The 22,453-nt window shown below is 37.1% G+C and overlaps 2 protein-coding genes across 2 annotated transcripts in view; one reads left to right on the top strand and one right to left on the bottom strand.

Moving 5' to 3' along the window:
* Window positions 1-19,063, top strand: part of caln2 (calneuron 2) — a 42,340-nt gene extending 23,277 nt beyond the window's left edge. The window contains exons 5-6 of the mRNA XM_055179419.2: window positions 12,171-12,327; window positions 16,291-19,063. Of these exons, the coding sequence (XP_055035394.1) occupies window positions 12,171-12,327; window positions 16,291-16,418 (285 nt within the window). The 3' untranslated portion in view covers window positions 16,419-19,063. The remainder of the gene's footprint in view (window positions 1-12,170; window positions 12,328-16,290) is intronic.
* Window positions 19,064-19,615: 552 nt separating this feature from the next.
* Window positions 19,616-22,267, bottom strand: sdf2 (stromal cell-derived factor 2). Its single transcript, XM_055179418.2, has 3 exons — window positions 22,009-22,267; window positions 21,360-21,556; window positions 19,616-21,188 (listed from the first exon to the last, which is right to left on the bottom strand). Exons 1-3 carry the CDS (start codon window positions 22,181-22,183, stop codon window positions 20,892-20,894), a joined length of 669 nt encoding a protein of 222 aa, XP_055035393.2. The 5' UTR covers window positions 22,184-22,267; the 3' UTR covers window positions 19,616-20,891.
* Window positions 22,268-22,453: the final 186 nt, after the last annotated feature.

The raw sequence follows: 22,453 nt of genomic DNA, 5'->3' as shown, positions 1-22,453 counted from the left end.
ACAATTTGAACGAGCTCACCAAAATTGGACAGTTGAAGACTGGAAAAATGTTGCCTGGTCTGATGAGTCTCGATTTCTGTTGAGACATTCAGATGGTAGAGTCAGAATTTGGCATAAACAGAATGAGAACATGAATCCATCATGCCTTGTTACCAGGTTGGTGGTGGTGATGAAATGGTGTGGGGGATGTTTTCTTTGCACACTTTAGGCCCCTTAGTGCCAATTGGGCATTGTTTAAATGCCACGGCCTACCTGAGCATTGTTTCTGACCATGTCTATCCCTTTATGACCACCATGTACCTGTCTTCTGATGGCTACTTCCAGCAGGATAATGCACCATGTCACAAAGCTTGAATCATTTTAAACCCAATAGAGCATCTTGGGGATGTGGTGGAATGGGAGCTTTGTGCCCTGGATGTGCATCCCACAAATCTCCATCAACTGCAAGATGCTATCTTATCAATATCAGGGAACTACACTAACTTTTTCCACTGGTGGCACTTGCGCTACCAACTTTTTCAGTTACTGGCGCAAAATATGATTTGGTCGCACATATTTTTTTCAATTTATATTAAGGCGCTCTGGTTAATAATGAACAATAATGAAACTGTATTGCATACAGATATGCTTTTTATTTTACCTGCCATCTTTTAAACCACATGCCGCCTTGTTTTCTTAAACGTTGCAGTCAGTGTTTCCCACAGATCTGAAATTTACTTGGTGGTGGTAACCGGTAAAAAGGGCAATCATTACCCACTGACAAATAATGGTCTACTATACATGTGACGAAGACCTAATAATGTGTGACACAACACAATACTTTGATTTATTGAAAATTAATATTAATATTTCATTAATCTAAACACTCCAAACTTTCTTTGCCATTAACAAAGCTGACACTGTTTGTCAAAGCACCACGAAAACACTTACTGTTTTTGCACTGATATATGAAGCAAATAGACCCCTTTTATCAAACTCAATATAATACAATACTATGTATAGTATATTAATAGACAGTGCAGCCGGTCTATAGATTATAAATGTGACTGATGTTATGACTGATGTTATAATGGTAATAATTTCTATTAAATAGACACTTTTACTGCTTCTGCTCTATCTTTCTATTTCTCTCTTGCCGATTTAAAAAGCTTAATCCACTTATTATTTTAATAATATTATTCCACTTATTTTATTTTCAAATCTACTTGCTGTCCCGTCCCGGTGACAAACTTTACATTGCTTTGCTCGTTTAGTGCAATGGGCTTGACATTAGCACTGCTTTTTTGCTACAATCTGTGCAAACTTAATATGGATATGGTTTTAGAAAAGATATGGTTTATTAATAATAAGATCATTAAAAACATGTGAGAAAGAAAACGCAGCGCGTGGTCGTAACAAGAACCATCGCCATAGAAACCGAAGGCACGCTAAACTGCACTCGAGCTTTAGCGCGCTAGCGCTCATGGCCGTTTTCCGATCGACTCGGGTTATAAACACAATATTAATCAGACTAGGGACCAAAAGTAATTAAACTAGGACCTAACCGGACCCGACAGACCATTTAAAATATAAACCCGGAACCATACGGGTCCCGCGTCCTCAGTGAAGAAAGACCTCTGTTCAGAAACATGGAAGACACTGCGCTTGCGTCGCGTCGCACCCAATTAATTGAGAAACAGCTGAGCACGCAAACGCACACTGATGGGGAGAGACACGACGTGCTTTCACGCAAAATGAAGCCAACGTGTTGATTGCTCAGAGCACGTTATAAAACGTATTCTTAAAATCCACATTTATGTTTTAATAAATGCTCATAGTAAATCATAGCATATTGTCTAAAACATTAGGTAGCACATTTGCGACCCATTAAAAATTAGGGTCGCAACGGCAGTTCAAAAGGTCGCATATGCGACCAATTTGGTCGCAGTGTAGCTCCCTGAATATGGGCCAACGTTTCTAAAGAATGCTTTCAGCACCTTGTTGAATCAATGCGACATAGAATTAAGGCAGTTCTATAGGGGAAAGGGGGTCAAACACAGTATGGTGTTCTTAATAATTCTTTAGGTGAGTGTATGTGTGTGTGTTTGTGTATATATATATATATATATATATATATATATATATATATATATATATATATATATATATATATATATATATATATATATATATATATATATATATATATATATATATATATATATATATATATATATATATATATATATATATATATATATATATATATATATATATATATTCAACAGTTCTTTCTGGTTCTCGAATCTGATTAGCTAAGAGCTATGCGATATTGTACTGATAACGGCACAGTAACCGCTTCACCTTTCGTATCATTCCGCCACCTAGTGAATGGAGGTCCTAAACAGGCTCATCTCTGAATGGAAAAACACAGACACGCTGTTTTTAAACACTCTCCGTGTGTCTCATTAGTTCACTAGCTCATAAATCAGTCTGTGAATCCCCAATCGGAAGTTATTATTCCGTCAAAGATCAGCGCTTTTGGATGTTACGTTAAAGTTAATGGGAGTAATGTCTTGTCACATCGTGTGGACGATTAACACTTGGAAAGAGGAATATAAACACTCATTTTTTTCTGGAGCTATATCTCTTATCAGAACGCGAAAACACAGTGGAACTGCAGGTAAGCACTGCAGCTTTTAAATGTGGACATTGATCATTTATTTAATCGCGACGTGATTTAATCGCGGGGCGAGTGAACACTGACGTCCGCTCATGCTTTGGTTCTCATACGTACCGAATCTCACTAAGCAAACGTTCAAACAGGCGCTATCTTTACTAATCGACTGTAGATTTAAATATAATACATATATATTCTCGACTGAACTAATCTTAAAACTACACTTTGTGACCAAGAAATTGTAATATTTTAAAACGGCGAATCCGTCCATTGAGTTAATATGAGATTCAAAGCAGCCGAAAGTGTTACCTGTCATTCTGGCCGCCCTCAAATCCGTGGCGGAAGAAGTAGTTCTCAAACAAAGAGGCTTTTAAAATTACTCTGTTGTTTTTTCTAGTTTTCGTTTTTCAAACGTGTGCCGTCGAACTGTTGTATAAAAGCAATATCGCTCTCGGAGTCGTGCGACACAGCTCTACATCATCACGGCTGTGACTGCCTCCGGCACTCGGCCTATGGCCTCGTGCCTCTGGCCTAATCACAGCCGTGATGATACAGAGCCACACCACACTCCTACTCGAGCGACATTGCTTAAATATATATATATATATATATATGAAGAGTTTTGTTGCAAAACGAGATAACCACCGTTTTTTTAATTGTTCAGAAATCGCGTTTTTTGGTTGTGCATTCCAATTAATTTCAATGCAACTGCAGTTGGTTCGTTTTGATTTAAAACCTTCATAACTTAAAAAATACAGCCAAGTAGCACCATAAAACAAAATAATAACATGATAACATAATAATAAACATGTTTTGACAAAAATGTAAAAAAATGGATTTTTCTTGTTTTGCAACGAAACTCTTCATATATATATATATATATATATATATATATATATATATATATATATATATATATATATATAGTTGTGTTCAAAATTATTCAACCCCAACTGAAATTGATTGTTTTGGCCGGTTTGACATTGATTTTGATCATTCAGTCATCCTGCTTACAATTACATCAAAGAGGCATGTGTAGGTCAGACAAATATAACATAACATTTATAATGAAATAACCACAAATGTCTTTTCTGTGCTCACATCATTATCAGTTTTATTCAACCCCCAAGTGACATTCAATCTTAGTACTTAGTACAACATCCTTTTACAGTTAAAACAGCTTTTAAACGTGAAGCATAGCTTGACATAAGTGTCTTGGAGCGATCTACGGGTATCTTCGCCCATTCATCATGGGCAAAAGCCTCCAGTTCAGTCACATTCTTAGGCTTGCGCACTGCAACTGCTTTCTTTAAGTCCCACCAGAGGTTCTCAATCGGATTTAAGTCTGGTGACTGCGATGGCCACTTCAAAATGTTCCAGCCTTTTTTCTGCAACCATGCTCTAGTGGATTTGGAGGTATGCTTGGGATCATTGTCCTGTTGAAAGGTCCAACGTCTCCCAAGCCTCAGGTTTGTGACGGACTGCAACACATTGTCATCCAATATTTCCTGGTACTGAAGAGAATTCATGGTACCTTGCACACGCTGAAGTTTCCCTGTACCTGCAGAAGCAAAACAGCCCCAAAGCATGATTGACCCCCCACCATGCTTCACAGTAGGCAAGGTGTTCTTTTCTTCATAGGCCTTGTTTTTCCTCCTCCAAACATAGCGTTGATCCATGGGCCCAAACAGTTCTAATTTTGTTTCATCAGTCCACAGAACACTATCCCAAAACTTCTGTGGTTTGTCCACATGACTTTTGGCATACTGCAGTCGACTCTTCTTATTCTTTGGAGACAGCAAGGGGGTGCGCCTGGGAGTTCTGGCATGGAGGCCTTCAGTACACAGGGTGCGCCGTATTGTCTGAGCAGAAACTTCAGTACCCACATCTGACAAATCTTTTCTCAGTTCCTCAGCAGTCACACGGGGACTTTTTTCCACTCTACGCTTCAGATAGCGCACAGCAGTCGCAGTTAGCATCTTTTTTCTGCCACGACCAGGAAGCGTTTCAACAGTACCCTTTGCCTTGAATTTGCGAATGATGCTTCCTATGGTGTCTCTTGGTATGTTTAACATCTTTGCAATCTTTTTATAGCCATTGCCCTTCCTGTGCAGATTAATCACCTCTTCTCTTGTCTTCCTGGACCATTCTTTTGACTTCACCATGTTTGTAACCACACCAGTAAATGTTTAGAAGGAGTTGAGTATCACAGTTATTTTAAAGCTGCCTAATTGGTGCTTATTAGGCTTTATTGCTGTTCCCTGACATCCACAGGTGTTTTCAATACCTGATTGAAAACACTTCAATGAACCTCTGTTCTTCAGAGTGGTAGTTCTTTAAGGGGTTGAATAATTGTGTCAATGAAGAATTCACAAAAGAAACATTTACTACTATATTACAAAACCAATTGATGTCATTTTAGTTGCATATGGTTCTTTAAGAAGTCATTGTAGGATTTCATTCTGAATACAATTACAAATGTACACTAAATTCCCTAAAACCCTTAACAGCATTGGGGGGTTGAATAATTTTGAACACAACTGTATACAGTATTGTTCAAAATAATAGCAGTGCAATGTGACTAACCAGAATAATCAAGGTTTTTGGTGTATTTTTTGTTGCTGCGTGGCAAACAAGTTACCAGTAGGTTCAGTAGATTCTCAGAAAACAAACAAGACCCAGCATTCATGATATGCACGCTCTTAAGGCTGTGCAATTGGGCAATTAGTTGAAAGGGGTGTGTTCAAAAAAATAGCAGTGTCTACCTTTGACTGTACAAACTCAAAACTATTTTGTACAAACATTTTTTTTTTCTGGGATTTAGCAATCCTGTGAATCACTAAACTAATATTTAGTTGTATGACCACAGTTTTTTAAAACTACTTGACATCTGTGTGGCATGGAGTCAACCAACTTGTGGCACCTCTCAGCTGTTATTCCACTCCATGATTCTTTAACAACATTCCACAATTCATTCACATTTCTTGGTTTTGCTTCAGAAACAGCATTTTTGATATCACCCCACAAGTTCTCAATTGGATTAAGGTCTGGAGATTGGGCTGGCCACTCCATAACATTAAGTTTGTTGGTTTGGAACCAAGACTTTGCCCGTTTACTAGTGTGTTTTGGGTCATTGTCTTGTTGAAACAACCATTTCAAGGGCATGTCCTCTTCAGCATAGGGCAACATGACCTCTTCAAGTATTTTAACATATGCAAACTGATCCATGATCCCTGGTATGCGATAAATAGGCCCAAGACCATAGTAGGAGAAACATGCCCATATCATGATGCTTGCACCTCCATGCTTCACTGTCTTCACTGTGTACTGTGGCTTGAATTCAGAGTTTGGGGGTCGTCTCACAAACTGCCTGTGGCCCTTGGACCCAAAAAGAACAATTTTACTCTCATCAGTCCACAAAATGTTTCTCCATTTCTCTTTAGGCCAGTTGATGTGTTCTTTGGCAAATTGTAACCTCTTCTGCACATGCCTTTTTTTTAACAGAGGGACTTTGCGGGGGATTCTTGAAAATAGATTAGCTTCACACAGACGTCTTCTAACTGTCACAGTACTTACAGGTAACTCCAGACTGTCTTTGATCATCCTGGAGGTGATCATTGGTTGAGCCTTTGCCATTCTGGTTATTCTTCTATCCATTTTGATGGTTGTCTTCTGTTTTCTTCCACGTCTCTCTGGTTTTGCTCTCCATTTTAAGGCATTGGAGATCATTTTAGCTGAACAGCCTATCATTTTTTGCACCTCTTTATAGGTTTTCCCCTCTCCAATCAACTTTTTAATCAAAGTACGCTGTTCTTCTAAACAATGTCTTGAACGACCCATTTTCCTCAGCTTTCAAATGCATGTTCAACAAGTGTTGGCTTCATCCTTAAATAGGGGCCACCTGATTCACACCTGTTTCTTCACAAAATTGATGACCTCAGTGATTGAATGCCACACTGCTATTTTTTTGAACACACCCTTTTCAACTAATTCAACTAATTGCCCAATTGCACAGCCTTAAGAGCGTGCATATCATGAATGCTGGGTCTCATTTGTTTTCTGAGAATCTACTGAACCTACTGGTAACTTGTTTGCCACGTAGCAATAAAAAAATATACTAAAAACCTTGATTATTCTGGTTAGTCACATTGTACTGCTATTATTTTGAACAAGACTGTATATATATATATATATATATATATATATATTTATAAAACGGTTAGTTCCAATCCTTGATTCTGATTGGTCAATAGGTGTGCTTTATTCACGATAAAACACTGCTATGACTGCTTCACCCAACGGTTCTATTTAATATTACTGCGCTCTTAGCAACACCCTTAGCAACACATAAACATATAATGAGACAAAGTCTGAGAACAGTTTGTTGTTTTTATTTGAGCTTTCATGTTGTTGTTCGCAGTCAGGGACTATTTTTTCTAGCGGAAGAAATGCTTTTATTGATGTAACTTCATGAAAGTTGCACTAATATTTTTTAACTTTAATATTTTGTGGTAATCGTTTTATAAAAGCAATAAGGTACTCGAGGCAAGTGCTGTATCGTGAATAAGTAACGGCTGAAGGGGTTGCAGGTACTCCGCTTCGCGTCGTGCCTAACAACGCCCTTCAGCCGTTACTTATTCACGATACAGCACAGCCTCTCGTACCTTATTGCTTACATATATATATATATATATATATATATATATATATATATATATATATATATATATATATATATATATATATATATATATATATATTTGGTTGAAACTTGTTAACTTTATCATTGCCTGCTTAAGATAAATCAGTTCATTGTTTTTCTCCTTTGTGTTAGTCACAAGTGTCCCACATTGTACTGCTATTATTTTGAACAAGACTGTATATATATATATATATATATATATATATATATATATATATATATATATATATATATATATATATTTGGTTGAAACTTGTTAACTTTATCATTGCCTGCTTAAGATAAATCAGTTCATTGTTTTTCTCCTTTGTGTTAGTCACAAGTGTCTGCAAAATGCTTAAATGTTAATGTAGACTAGATGTCTGAGTTATGGTGGAGAGCAGACACACAGGAAAAGGAAGGAAAAAGAGACGAGCTCTTATTTCACTGTGACAAATGTGTCTAAACACCTTCAACACGACACTTACCACCCTCATCCCTTGATCAGTGGGTCAACCAAAGACATCAACCTCTGACAGATTCTTCATGGTCCATCTCCCCCAGTGTACATATCTGCTTAGGCGTGTGACATGGGAGCTGGCATCAAATCAAAAACACTTTTAACACCAGCTCTGGGTTTTGGATGGGACATCAGAGAGGGCAGGTGATCTTTACCATTTAAGACACAGTATGTCAGGTTTGCGCAAAATAAATGTATTTAAGACAAAATTAGTTTTTTATTATAAATTTGAATGTTACTTGTTTTTAAAAAAGCAATTCCAAATTATTTCAGTAAGGTTTTTCTCTTTCAGATTAATCTTATACACAGTATCTATCATTAAAATGAGAATACTTAGGTAATTGAAACATTAATCATCTGCTCTACTGGGCGAATGATGGTCATGGGAATGGGGCTTTCAATGCACGATTGCAAAATAACCAAAGACATAAATCTGTAATAATGAGAAGCCCATCTGATGCCTGTCAGTTCAAACAGACTGCATGGATTACAGCCAGCACTCACACACTCACTTTAGCATTTACTCATGCAATACAGACCTCCTACGAAATCACTCCTTTATTGATGTCATCAGATTCAACTACATGTTCTGTCTTTTTTGTTAAAGAGAGTGATCATTTCAATTCAATTTTCATTTAATTTCAATATTTTATGTTGTGACTATTGTACATTGTTCATTGTGATGGGTAGAAAACAAGAGCCGCTATTGGTGTGTGCACACATAAAGAGAAGCATATATACACTCACCTAAAGGATTATTAGGAACACCATACTAATACTGTGTTTGACACCCTTTCACCTTCAGAACTGCCTTAATTCTATGTGGCATTGATTCAACAAGGTGCTGAAAGCATTCTTTAGAAATGTTGGCCCATATTGATAGTATAGCATCTTGCAGTTGATGGAGATTTGTGGGATGCACATTCAGGGCACAAAGGTCCCATTCCAACACATTCCAAAGATGATCTATTGGGTTGAGATCTGGTGACTGTGGGGGCCAATACAGTTTTAGTACAGTGAACTCATTGTCATGTTCAAAAACCAATTTGAAATGATTTGAGCTTTGTGACATGATGCATTATCTTGCTGGAAGTAGCCATCAGAGGATGGGTACATGGTGGTCATAGAGGGATGGACATGGTCAGAAACAATGCTCAGGTAGGCTGTGGCATTTGAACGATGCCCAATTTGCAAAAGGGGACTAAAGTGTGCCAAGAAAACACCCCTCACACCATTACATCACCACCACCAGCCTGCACAGTGGTAACAAGGCATGATGGATCCATGTTCTTATTCTGTTTATGCCAAATTCTGACTCTACCATCTGAATGTCTCAACAGAATTCAAGACTCTTAAGACCAGGCAACATTTTTCCAGTCGTCAACTGTCGAATTTTGGTGAGCTCGTGCAAATTGTAGCCTCTTTTTCCTTTTTGTAGAGGAGATGAGTGGTACCTGGTGGGGTCTTCTGCTGTTGTAGCCCATCCGCCTCAAGGTTGTGTGTGTTGTGGCTTCACAAATGCTTTGCTGCATACCTTGGTTGTAACGAGTGGTTATTTCAGTCAAAGTTGCTTTTCTATCAGCTTGAATCAGTCGGCCCATTCTCCTCTGACCTCTAGCATCAACAAGGCATTTTTGCCCACAGGACTGCTGCATACTAAGTGTTTTTCCCTTTTCACACCATTCTTTGTAAACCCTAGAAATGGTTGTGCGTGAAAATCCCAGTAACTGAGCAGATTGTGAAATACTCAGACCGCCAACAACCATGCCACACTCAAAATTGCTTAAATCACCTTTCTGTCCCATTCTGACATTCAATTTGGAGGTCAAGAGATTGTCTTGACCAGGACCACACCCCTTAATGCATTGAAGCAACTGCCATGTGATTGGTTAATTAGATAATTGCATTAATGAGAAATTGAACAGGTGTTCCTAATAATCCTTTAGATGAGTGTATATGCATATTTATTAATGGCTCTAGATTACTAAAAACATTGCCTTCATTCCTAAAAATGCTCACCTTTAATGTGTGTCTGATATAACCGGCATGCCAAGCCGCACTTGTCAATAAGCTCTTCAGCCCTATGTGCCAACGAATGTGAATTTTCCAATCAAGTTGAAGATGCCATTAAAGCCACCGTTACAATAGTCTTTCACCAAGCAAAATTTCTACAAAGACCCTTGCAGCACACAGATATGATGTGCTTGCACCAAACTTGACTTTTGAACTTGACTTGACTTTTTGTCACACAAAGTTGCATTACCGGACACATTCACATGCATATGAATGAAAGTCAATGGAACAAATAGTGCAGCGTGGCCAAATCTTTTTGTCACAATCCCATCTACACCCAATTTGTGTTATTTGCGACACCTGAAGGGCCAATACTTAATATACTTAATAATTTCCTTTCGGTTTGCAGACAACAGTCTTATTTTCAAGCACGCTCTCACAAAAAGTGCATGTTTGTTGATAGACGGCTCCAACAACAACTGGAAGTAAATTGCCCTGCTTAAGGCCATGGAGGTATTGATCACATAAAGGACTAAAGCATTACTATCTAAAGCCTTGAGGTACTCCAGTATATCAACATCCCTTGTTAACACAACAGGGATTCAATTCAACAACCTTGTTCTTGTACCTATTTATTTATTTTTTGACCTCTTTGGCATTTTATTGATATGGATAAGCCTTTTAGGTCTTAAATAGTGCTTGATAATCACCACTGTGCAACAAGCATTTTTTGCACTTCCTGTCTGTCTGTATATACCTGCAAAAAGGGACTATAGGAGAAACCCTATAAATTATAGTCTAATAGAACAGTCCTTCACCAAGACATCATATCTTTCAAATAGCTTCCTTTCAAAATGAGAAAATCAAAAGTGCTTGAGGAAGAACTGAGATCAGAGTTAAAAGGATCCCTTGAGACAGTGTGTCTGGATGGGAGCGAATAGCTGAATGACAGAGATACATGCTTAGTGTCATCTTGCTCCTCAAAAGAGACAATCCCAGATAGTGTCTTGCTGAGGCTTTTATATGATAACGTCACGCTTTTGTTCTGCCTCTGGGGTCTAGACGTGAGTGCAAAACTGAACTTTTAGGAATATCTGAAGGTCACCAAACTGTGTGTTCAAGGTGTAAGCTGCATGTTTTCATGTAAATGCTTTCGTGTTGTTCATCTGGCAGAGCATTGCAAATACAATGTGAGAGTTGTAATTTGGGCTTTTAGGGACTACATGTGCTAACTCTGAGTGCTACTTGAAATAGGCGGTTATTAACTGTATGATGGAATATACTTTTACGTTTATACTTGCATACATTGTTGTTGTGTGCTGTTGTCAATGACATGACTTGTAAAGGCATTCATTGTAAAATGATGTGATCAAAATGAAAAGGATGCAGGTTTATAATGAAAATAGTGGTTATGTTTGTTATTTGAAAGAGCTCAATCTAGAATGACTTGAAAAATGTCATCAGTCTAAAAGTGAGTTGGAATTGATGGAATCATTGAGAATGACCCTCGGTTTCGGCTCTGTATTACATATTTTTCATACGGTTCAATAATTTATTGACTTGCTAAGACGGACGAATACTCTTGTCACCAAAAACTCATTCAAGGATTCTCTGAGGATCCTTGACACAGACTTTCCTGGGAAATTGGAAAAGTTAAGGTCTGTCTCTCACTGATACTGAATTATTGAACCAACTCAAATTGTGTCTATCATTTTTCTTCCCTTTTTTATTCAGCTTTTTCCAACTTCAGATTGGATTAAATGTTTTCAGTTTCAAACAGAGCTGGAGTTTTTATTGGTATTTTGTTTGTATTGCATTTTATTGTTGAACACAGTTTCAAATCTCATGAATAATTGAATCGGAGGATAAAAACATCTGAATCCTCATTCATGGTTATACTGCCTTCTCTTTTGTTGATGTTGAATTCTATCTTAGTTTGCGTCAGAAAGATAAATGTAGCACAGCGTTGTCCAGCTCCAAAATCAATTTTTATGTACATCGTGTTGTTCTTCATTGTGTATTAGTGATTGATTGAGTGCTCAAAGAGAGTAACAAACGAGAAACAGGTAAGCAAATGATTAGCTTAGTGGTTTTGTAAGCAAGCTCACTGGCTAGTAAACAGTACCCTTGTGGTCATTATTATTTCCCCCCTACTAGTTTGAATTTCTTTCTGTCGAGTAAAAATGACCCACAATGCATCACACACTCTGCCATCTGAGAAATGTATTGCAGAGAAGATGTGACAACCCAGCCGTGCTGAGATTTGAGGACAGGCCTCTTGTGTTTCCACCCTGCAGTTTGACATGCAACAGATGTCCCTGGAGGAGCTCAAACACGTCCTGTTTCACGCCTTCAGAGACCATCTCACCATGAAGGACATCGAGAACATTATCGTCACAGAGGAGGAAAGCTTGAAGGAAAACTCAGGAAACTGCCAGACTGAATTTCAGGGAGGTAAATAGCACCAAGAGATTTCATATTAATTGACAGATTCTGCAACAGTAACACTTTCAAGCGTACATGATGCACAAGGAAAACTTGTTTTGAATGAAATAATGTGTTTGAATGAAATAATTTGTTTTGCAAAAATGTTTAAACCAGTTGAATTTCATAATATAATTTTTATCAAAGTCACAATAAAATAATTTTTTGTAATGTGGTATTTTTTACAAAAGACTTATCTGTGAGCTCCATTACTTTTTCAAAGTTCTTATGCCCTCATAATCTTTAATCAATAACGCTAATCTCCTCCACTCTTCGAAGGAATCTCTTTTTACTTTCCAGTTATGAGGAATGACGAGAGGGCAGGGCCTGGAAAAAGATTGGAACGATTAGCAAATAGCAACATAACCCAAATTCCAACGATCCAATTCTCAATGTACGAATTCAAATCCCGCCCTACTTTTTTCTCATTTCAGAAGCCGTATCAATTGAAAATACGTCATGACGGGTAAAATAAGACAATCGCTACTTCAGTTTTTTATTGTGACTTTAAAGGGGAAATATCATGAAAATCTGACTTTTTCCCTGTTTAAGTGCTATGATTGGGTCCCCAGTGCTTCTGTCAACCTGGTGAGTGTGAAAGGGATCAACCCAGTAATTTTGTTTGGGCGAACCTTTTTCTGCAAGCATATGAAAAAATTGCTCATTGAAATTTGGCTCCCCTTGTGATGTCAGAAAGGGATAATACCGCCTCTTAAAGCGTAACTAAACCCCTGGTCAGAGCCTGACTCCACCCACTGGCAATATTTGAAAAATGCAAGAAAAGTGGGCAGATCCCAGCGGAGATAGAGGGGACGAACTAAGCTCGTACCAAGCATGTGGTGAGATCGTAACAAGGGCGTGGCAAGCTTGAACCTGCTTACGTCACGAGTTACTTTTTGGACCCAACATCCAATAGGAAAATTCAACTGCAGTAGCCACCGTTCAACCTGAAGAGGGCAGCACTCAGACGTTTTTACACCATATATTGTAGTATTGAAACACTTTATATCCAAATGTCAAAAAACTTACTAAAATCAATGAACAGCACTAATAAAGCATCATTCTTACAGATTATTAACAAAAAAAAGTTGGTTAAGGGTTTAGTTACTCTTTAATCTGCACTTTCCAACCACAACACTGCCATAAATGGCGCTTTTCCATTGCATAGTACACCACGGTTTGGTTTGGGTCGGGTCAGCTTACTTTTGGGAGCTTTTTCATTGGGTTCAGTACGTAGTACCCGATACTTTTATTAATACAACCTCGGTTGGGGTTCCAAGCGATCCGAGCTGATACCAAACTTGACGCGAAAACAGCGTAGATCACTGATTGGTCTGAGAGAATCGTCACTAGGACACACCCAAAACGACACATTTTTGCACACACCTACAAAGTGGCAATTTTAACATGTTATAATAAATTATCTATATGGTATTTTGAGCTAAAACTTCACATAGGCACTCTGGGGACACCAAAGATTTATTTGACATTTTTAAAAAGTCTTGTGAAATGTCCGTTTAAGAATAGCCTGCTTTGATTGCGAAAGTAATTGTTATCAGATCTGTTAGGGATAGTTCACCTAAATATTTTACCTTCATGTTGTTCTATGAGTTTCTTAATTCTGCTGAACACAAAAGAAGACAGCACAGTTGGTTGTACCCATTGACTTCCATAGTAGGAAAAACAAATACTATGGAAGTCAGTGGGTGTACCATCAGCTGTGTGCTTACCATTTATCACAATATCAGCAGAATAAAGAAACTTATACACACTGTAAAAAATAAAAATTTGACTTAAAGTTATAGCGGAAGATTTTCCCAATTTTTTGCAAAGAACTGTCCCTCCACTTTTTAAAAAAAATGCACATGCGCAACACTCTACCTGCTCCCGAGAGGGAAGGCCTATTAACCTGTGCACGAGAGAGCATGCACAGGCCTAGTTCTTCTCTTCGCTCTGTTTACAAGTTGCTGCCAGCATGGCTCATACATTGAGATGTTTACCGTGTCTGTGCGGTTCGTGACTTGTGCCAGGGCTAGCATCGATAATCATAGCTTACATCAACTTTTAGCAGGGATTTTAAATGGATTTCTCCAAATAGCATGACAAACTGTACCTGTTGAGTAGAAACTTCGCGACTGAGGCATTAGTGAGAATCACAACCTGTGTGAAATATTCTTCCAAAAACACTCTGGTCTTGTTTCTTTCTTTAGAGGCCTTTCTCTTTTTGTCATACAATTCGTACACACTTTTTCCTTATGCGAACCTCAAACATTTTGAAAAAATACAGTGAGAGCGAGCTTCAATGAATGGCTGAAACGGTAGCCCACCACACATATACACCTGAAATTGTGCATGTGCAGAAAGCGAACCTAGGGACGAGCATGTACGGTGGCCTTACGTAAACATATCATCAGAATGATTGACAACTGGGATGACCAATAGTCTTGATGATCCACCCGGAAAAAGAAAATCTTCCGCTATACATTTAACTTAAAGGGGCCATGGCACAAGACTTTTTTAAGATGTCAAATAAATCTTTGGTGTCCCCAAAGCACATATGTGAAGTTTTAGCTCAAAATACCATATAAATAATTTATTATAACATGTTAAAATTGCCACTTTGTAGGCGTGTGCAAAAATGTGTCGTTTTGGGTGTGTCCTTTAACATGCAAATGAGCTGATGACAATAATGGTGGTTTGTTGCAATTAAAACTCAATTGTGCTTTTCTCTGCACTAAATGGCAGTGCTGTGGTTGGATAGTGCAGATTAAGGGGTGGTATTATTATAATAAGAGCTCCTTATGACATCATAAGGAGAGCCAAATTTCAACGACCTATTTTTTCATGTGCTTGTAGAGAATGGTTTACCAAAACTAAGTTATTGGGTTGATCTTTTTCACATTTTCTAGGTTGATAGAAACACTGGGGACCCAATCATAGCACTTGGAAAAAGTCAGATTTTCATGCCATGGCCCCTTAAAATTTTTAAGCCAACTTAATTGCGGCAAAGCTTTTTTGTGGGTAGTGATGACAGAATTTTCATTTTTGGATGAACTCTGTCTTTGGGGATGAGGCTTATAACCTAAAATGGGTGACTCAGAAACTGGACATTTAATAAGACCAGAATTTTGAGCTTACTACATTTTTCACACTTTGGTTTTGGATAAAAAATGTCAATATAAACAGCAGTCTTTAATGTTTAATTTTACATTTTAAGTCTATTTAAATTAGTTACATCAATCTACTTATGTATTTTGTATTTCAATCCACTTTATGACCTGGCAATAAATGGAATTTAGAAACGGGTCAGTTATCATGAACGTGTGCATCCAATTAAGTTTTAAGTAGTTTTCTCTGTAGTTAAATGTTCAGTTAAAATCTCGCTTAGTTAATTCTCAGTCTGCAGCACAGAATAACAAGAGAAACTGAATGGAATGAATGGAATCAGGCTGACATGCATGACCAGAGCGAATGGTGAAATATTGAATTTCATGCCTCAAAATCCAATTAGCCTGTCTCAGTGTCTTAAGCACATGGATTTAAAGCCTTCAGTGTGGCACCCTTTTGTAACGTTGAGACATTACATTGTGTAAACTGCCCTGAAACCATTTTGCCAGAATCGTTTACGCTATGTGTGTGCGCGTGTGGGTGTGTGTGGTGCCAGGTAGAGCTAAAAAGAGAGAGAGAGAGAGAGAGAGAGAGAGAGAGAGAGGGAGCAAGTATATAAAGTCCAGTAAGTGAATTTAATAGAACTGTGTGCATTGCATCTTCTAATTCATTATTGTGTGTATTCAAAGTCTCATTATGCACAGTGACAAACAACAATGCTGGATCATTCTCTTTGTTTGGATGCTTAATGCTTAATACTGTATGTGCTCCCATCTCTTCTCATAATGTAACCGTTAGCATCTCCACTCCTCTTCCCTCCTACAGTGCATTCCAAAAAGAAGAACCGTCAGACGTGTGTCCGCAAGAGCCTCATCTGTGCTTTCGCAATGGCCTTCATCATTAGCGTCATGTTAATCGCTGCCAATCAGATGTTGAGAAACGGCATGGAGTAGCTCCTCCCACTGTGAATCATGGGCGATCTGACCTCTGCTGGTACTGTGCCCTCTTGCAAACATCAATAACTGCTAAAGCAATTCCACTTTTTGGTTTAAAAAGTGCAGAGGACGAAGCCCAAGAACAAGTTCCCTTTTCTTTTGAACATATCACAGACACTGATTGTGACTGATTGTGAGTGAAGGATGTCCTCCATTAACGGTTTGAAAGCAACATGCAAGGGCTCCTCACTGGATACCATTTAATGCAATAACATCCTGTTTGTTTTTCTCATTCTGTCCATGAGAAGCAGACTTGTCTTTGTACTTTATCTCAACTCAAGCCATGTCAGATGGAATGATGAGGAGTACAGTGATTGGCAGCCTGTCCAACCGAGCCACCGCAGGATGTCTGGCATCAAGTCTGTGTGGATGAGAGTGTGTCCATGCTCATCTTAAATGGACTGTCCATACCTTTCAACGCATTACTTTGAATTTATTGCGGGTTTAACATTTAAAGTGAAGGTTAAATACATGCAAGTAAGCATTTTATAGTTTTGCTCCCCTGAAAAGTGCATTATTAAAACACTGCTCTGTTTATTTGAGCATCAGGCTTGCTCATTGTTCGCCGTATCACAAATGCATTAGGGTTGTACATAAACACATTTCACAATCTGCAAAGCAAGTGGGATGAATTCAATTCCACAAGGTTCAATTTTATGGCACACCCATATGCATCATGGGTAATCAGGATTCTGTAATATGGAAATGAGATGTCTTCATGTTTTATTCATGCAGTGCCCTATACTCACCCATTTTATTGTGTATGTGTAGAAGAGAGTATAATACTCTTTTCTGGTTTTAAATACTGTATGGTCTTCTCAATGTCTACTGTCTGGATAAAATGTACGACATTGAACTTCTGCGGAAGTGTCTACTACGCTACATAGTTGGACTTTTTGGTCCATTTTGAGTTTATAATCACTCTCAGGCTCAGAGAGTCAGTGAATGCAACATACATTGCTATGAGTCTACCAAAAGTAACTTGTCATTTGTATCGCTACAATAAGTAATTTTTCTTTCTACACTCTTAGAATAACTGTACAAATGCTGTCACTAGGGCAGTACCCTTTTAAAAAGTATAACTTTGTACCTAAAGATTGCATAGCTGAAGAGACAGCAGACGACTCTAGGCTGGATCAGATCCGGATGTGCATCAAAACGTCTGTCTGTGGCGCAGATCTGGTGCGGATCCGGCCCGGAGTCATCTGCTCATATTAGTACCAAATCTATACATATCTGTACCTAAATGGTACAAATTGTGATATTTATTGTCCCAGTGACAGTTTTTGTACCATTTTTTTTAAGAGAGTGAACAGTAACAAGCCCCGTCTGTAATATATTCGTCTACCTGTTGCTCTGTATATTTATAATGTTTGTGCTTATCAGTTCACTTATCAGTGTGTATAAATCGTTTGTCATATTCCCTTGTATACTGCATGTGTATTTATGCAAATAGTGTCACACTAAAGAAATGTCTTAAGGTCGTTCGTTTGACTGTCACGTCTGCATGTTCAGTGCTGTTAGGGTCCGTACTGCTTGCTGACATTTTCCGGGACCATTACGTCCAAAATCTTTGATCTTCTTTCATGCGAACAACTTTATCCAAAACATACTAGCATTTTGTTATAGGGAATAGATGAGAATTGGGTACTGGAAACAATTTACTGGATAACACTTCTGTCAGTTTCCCATAATGTCCAAGAGGAGTTGACTGAGGAGGAGTGGTGCAATTTATTTGGTTCATCTTGCAATAGAGAACCTAAATCAATCAAATCAATAGCGCCATCTAGTGGCTATACGGTAGTAAAGAAGGACATTACCTTTAGCATTGTGAAATGAAACAACTAGTAAAGAAATCAAATGTTTACTAGTTAAAAATGCAAACGTTTGAAAAAGGGTTTTTGCAAATATATTCGGCATTTAAAACATAAACCAAGTGTACATTCAATTTATATGTAAACTTAAAATTGTTACATTCATAAACATGTCACTTGTTACATGTTACACCTTATTTATTTATTTATTTATTTTAAATATAGTCTCTGTAATGAGACAAATTGTTTATTTATTATTTCTAGTATCGCAAAGAAATAATGTTGTGCAGCGTTTGCAGTAGTTATTCTGTGTAAATCCTTGCCTGCATTGCCATCTTCTTGTTAAAATCTACAAACTCCAAATTTTTTAATGCATTGCAATTCAAAGGTTGCACTCTAATAGGCCTTACAGTTTACTTTATGGGCATTTAAAAAACATAAATGAATACGTGTTTTATTTGCTACTATATTTTTTATTTTGTTAATTCTAATATTTATTTACAGTATGGTTTTTATTACTTAATTTGTTTTTTAATCTAATGAAGGTTAATGGAATACATGACTTAAATTAATCCTGATTTGAGGCATGCCAAATGAAATTTTATATGTATGTATTTTTATGAAGTATATCAAGAGTAGGTTTATTAATATGCAAAACAGTATACTCATTGCATGCAGGATGTGGATTGACAGATTACAGCAATATGGTTTCTAAACAAAAATATATAACCACATGTAAAGAAAATGAAGAAATAAATTATTTATTGAAAATGACAATAACACAATTTTGTCTTAGTTGAATTATTCCTTGAATCCGCTATAGCTGAAGCTTCACTGGGACGTTACCATTTGAAAAGGTCCTAACATGTGCCATTTAGGTAGGTGTATATACAATATGTATATTTAAATATGTACTTCATATAAGGAGGTTGTTATATGTTATAAAGCCAAATTTTTCAACTGGCATGAACCACAGATTCATTCATTTTCAATGGGAAAATTACATACAGCCAAAATAGACCGTTTGGAAATACAGTTTTAAAGTTTTGTTTACTTGACTTCAACAGCAACAGTCAGCACAGATGCATCTGCATATGTTTGCTAAACCATAAAAATGCATAACATACATACACAATTCTGATAGTCATCCTTACTGCATTGTATTGACATTTCTAATGCACTAAAACTTTTGAAATCTAATTTACGTTTTCTTATTTTTAACACATTTATAAATTACTTGATTGAGATGATATGTTAGCTTAAGATGTACATTGTTTTGCACTAATAAGATTGTTTCTTTTCATGCTGATGCAAAGATAAAGAAAACAGGACCACAACAAATTAAGCAGCTTTCTCTAATCTCTATAATCTACAAAATAGCATTTTTACACAAGTCGTGAGAACACACAGACACATTTAAACATTTAAAAATACTGTTTTCCAAGGCCTGAAGTAGAACGTGAACATAATGAGGTATATTTTCTTCATAAAGTTAACTGTGTGTTCTCAGTTGTAACTGTGTAGAAATTAACACTGTGACATTGTACAACGACAACATCTTATATACCAAGGTATATGATTTTGACCTGTACCCATGTAGACAAAATAATGGTTTACAAGTCATAACTACATATTCATATCAAGAAAATAACAAATTGCATCAATTACATTTAAAGTGTAACTTAGATTGCACAGCACTTATATGTAATTATAGTAAATGTTTATCATAATAAAAAAAGGCACTGTTTTGATTTTAACCATAAACTTATAAGCAGATATTTGTTATTTTAAGTGGTACTTAAAAAAATTGCATTACTTGTAGACTCTGGATTTCACCTTATTAGAAAACCTAAAATACCACCTGTTCCTAAAAACACATGCTTCACATAAAAAATAACTGGTATAATACTTAAATACAGCAAGTACAATGTCCCACTGCTGTTTTACTCTCAAGTGTAGAAATCTACCTTCAAGCACATATTCTGTAATTTTTCATGTATGCAAATGTATTACACTGCAATAAGGTACAAACAGATGGCCATGCATTTCATAATATATTAGAATAATTAAATATTCTAATAGGTGAGTACAGTATGTTCAAACCAGAAGTTTGTTTGAAAAACTGCAATTGAACTTTTGAGTTTGAAAAGCTAACAGCACCTTTGAAAAACTAAAGCAATGAATGACGTTCAGTTTGTCTTATATGTTGACTATGCAATATAACATTTTATAATTCAAGTGTTAAAATGATCACGAGGCACAGTCTGAATACTTTCTGTTTAAAGGGACAGTACACCCAATAATGAAACGTCTGTCATCATTAACTCACACTCGTGGTTTTTCCATACCATAAAAATCCTTTTCTTTAGTTGAACATTTTAAAGAATAGACATAAGAATGTTTTTTTAACACAGTGATAGTGAATTGTGACTTCCTCACTTAGTCACTAACATTCTCCATACTATATCTAGCTGTGTCCACAAAAGAAAGTAAGTTATACCATTGAGGATGAGTTAATGTTGGTATAAATATCATTTTTGAATGAACCATTCCTTTAAGTTTAACAACAAAACTATATAAAATAGAGAGTCCAGCAGATCTTGTATAACATGTCCCTTTAAAACTCTGTGTGTAGTGGGCTGTTGAAATCCTTGGGTCCAAGCTCACTTGGTTTCATAAAGACGCCCTCCATTGTTCTCCAGTAGCTGTGTGGGCTACTGATCATCATTCCGTGCACTTCTCTCTGGCCGTGGATGGGTCTGCCGTACTGTTCACCCGTCACAGACAACAGAACCTCAGTGGCTGTGTGGCGAAACCGAACAGACTCCTCACGCTGCCAAACTGAGCCTGCACACAGAACGGTCCACTCGTCAAGATGGTCACCCTCACCGTTCTCACCAAATGCGCTGACCTCCTGAATGGGAAGAAATTTTAGTAAACTTTAAGACAAAAACCTGTATTATTTAGCTTTTGAACCACACAAATCACCGGCATGAATCACATTCATCGTATAACATACAACTCTCATCAGATTTACATTTTAATAGTTGCATATGTTACATTTAACATAGTACTATGTTTAAACCTGATTTGACGAAAGTGGAGAGGTAAAGTAGTGACTGTGCAAATTGCGGCCCGTGTTGACATGGGTGAGACGAATGTTCTGACCACATTTAACAGGAGTCCCTCTGTGACATATGGCTTCAATGGTGCCACGAACACTCCAGTAACTATTACTGTCCTCCACTGAGGTTACACCTGTGACCGACTGCTGACCACTACCTGGAATGAAACACAATCACATTGACAACTACTAGAGGACAAGAAAGTGACTTTTATTGCTATACCTCATGTTTTGTTTGTCAGCAGGAAATGATCTTAAAATATTAATCTTGCTGCTGTATATTAAGTAATATTTTGCATAGTAATTCATAATTGATAGATTTTTGTTTAAATATAAGTTTTAAGCACATGTCATATTGTAGTTTTTAGATTAAAGTCAGATCAAACACAGAGAATAACTGTTTTTATTTAATGCTAAACTAACATAGGCATGACAAACAGATGGATGCTGGATTCGCAAACATGCATGGTTTACAGAAAAAAATCTTTGCAACTAAATAAAATAAATAAAAGTCCATGCAAATAAGCACATAAATAGAGACAGCTGTTTCAAACAATTACTTATTCAATAAGCTCTAATTCTTCTGTAAATCTGTGTAAGAGAAACTTACCAGATCCATATCGGACATCATGAGAGTGTAATCTGACGTTGTGTTTCACGTTGAGCAGCTTCACCACCGATCCGCACGTTACAAAATTAATTTCGCTGCCGGTGGAGAATGTAAACATGCACGATAATAACACTGTTATAGGTAACTGGACTCGTAAAAAGCCAGAACTATCCATGACTTGAACTTTGCCGGGCCCTGTGGAAAAATAATCTTTAAAACCCCGACATTACGTCACATGCACCGCATGAAGACAAGAATAGAGCGCCATCATTCGGTTTGGAGCAGCTATGCAAGCTCGCCATAATACATAAACAGTATTTGATATATATATTTAAACATAGTATTTTATTTAAATATTCATTAAATACCCCCTCCACATGCTCATAACATAAACGTTCACAAGATAATATTTATAACGTGTCGTCAAAAGACTTTACAAATGTTC

This window comes from Misgurnus anguillicaudatus, chromosome 9 (assembly GCF_027580225.2).
Source record: "Misgurnus anguillicaudatus chromosome 9, ASM2758022v2, whole genome shotgun sequence".
NCBI classification, from domain to species: Eukaryota; Metazoa; Chordata; class Actinopteri; order Cypriniformes; family Cobitidae; genus Misgurnus; species Misgurnus anguillicaudatus.
Note: the sequence above shows the minus strand (reverse complement) of the source record. Positions and strands in the feature narration are given on the sequence as shown.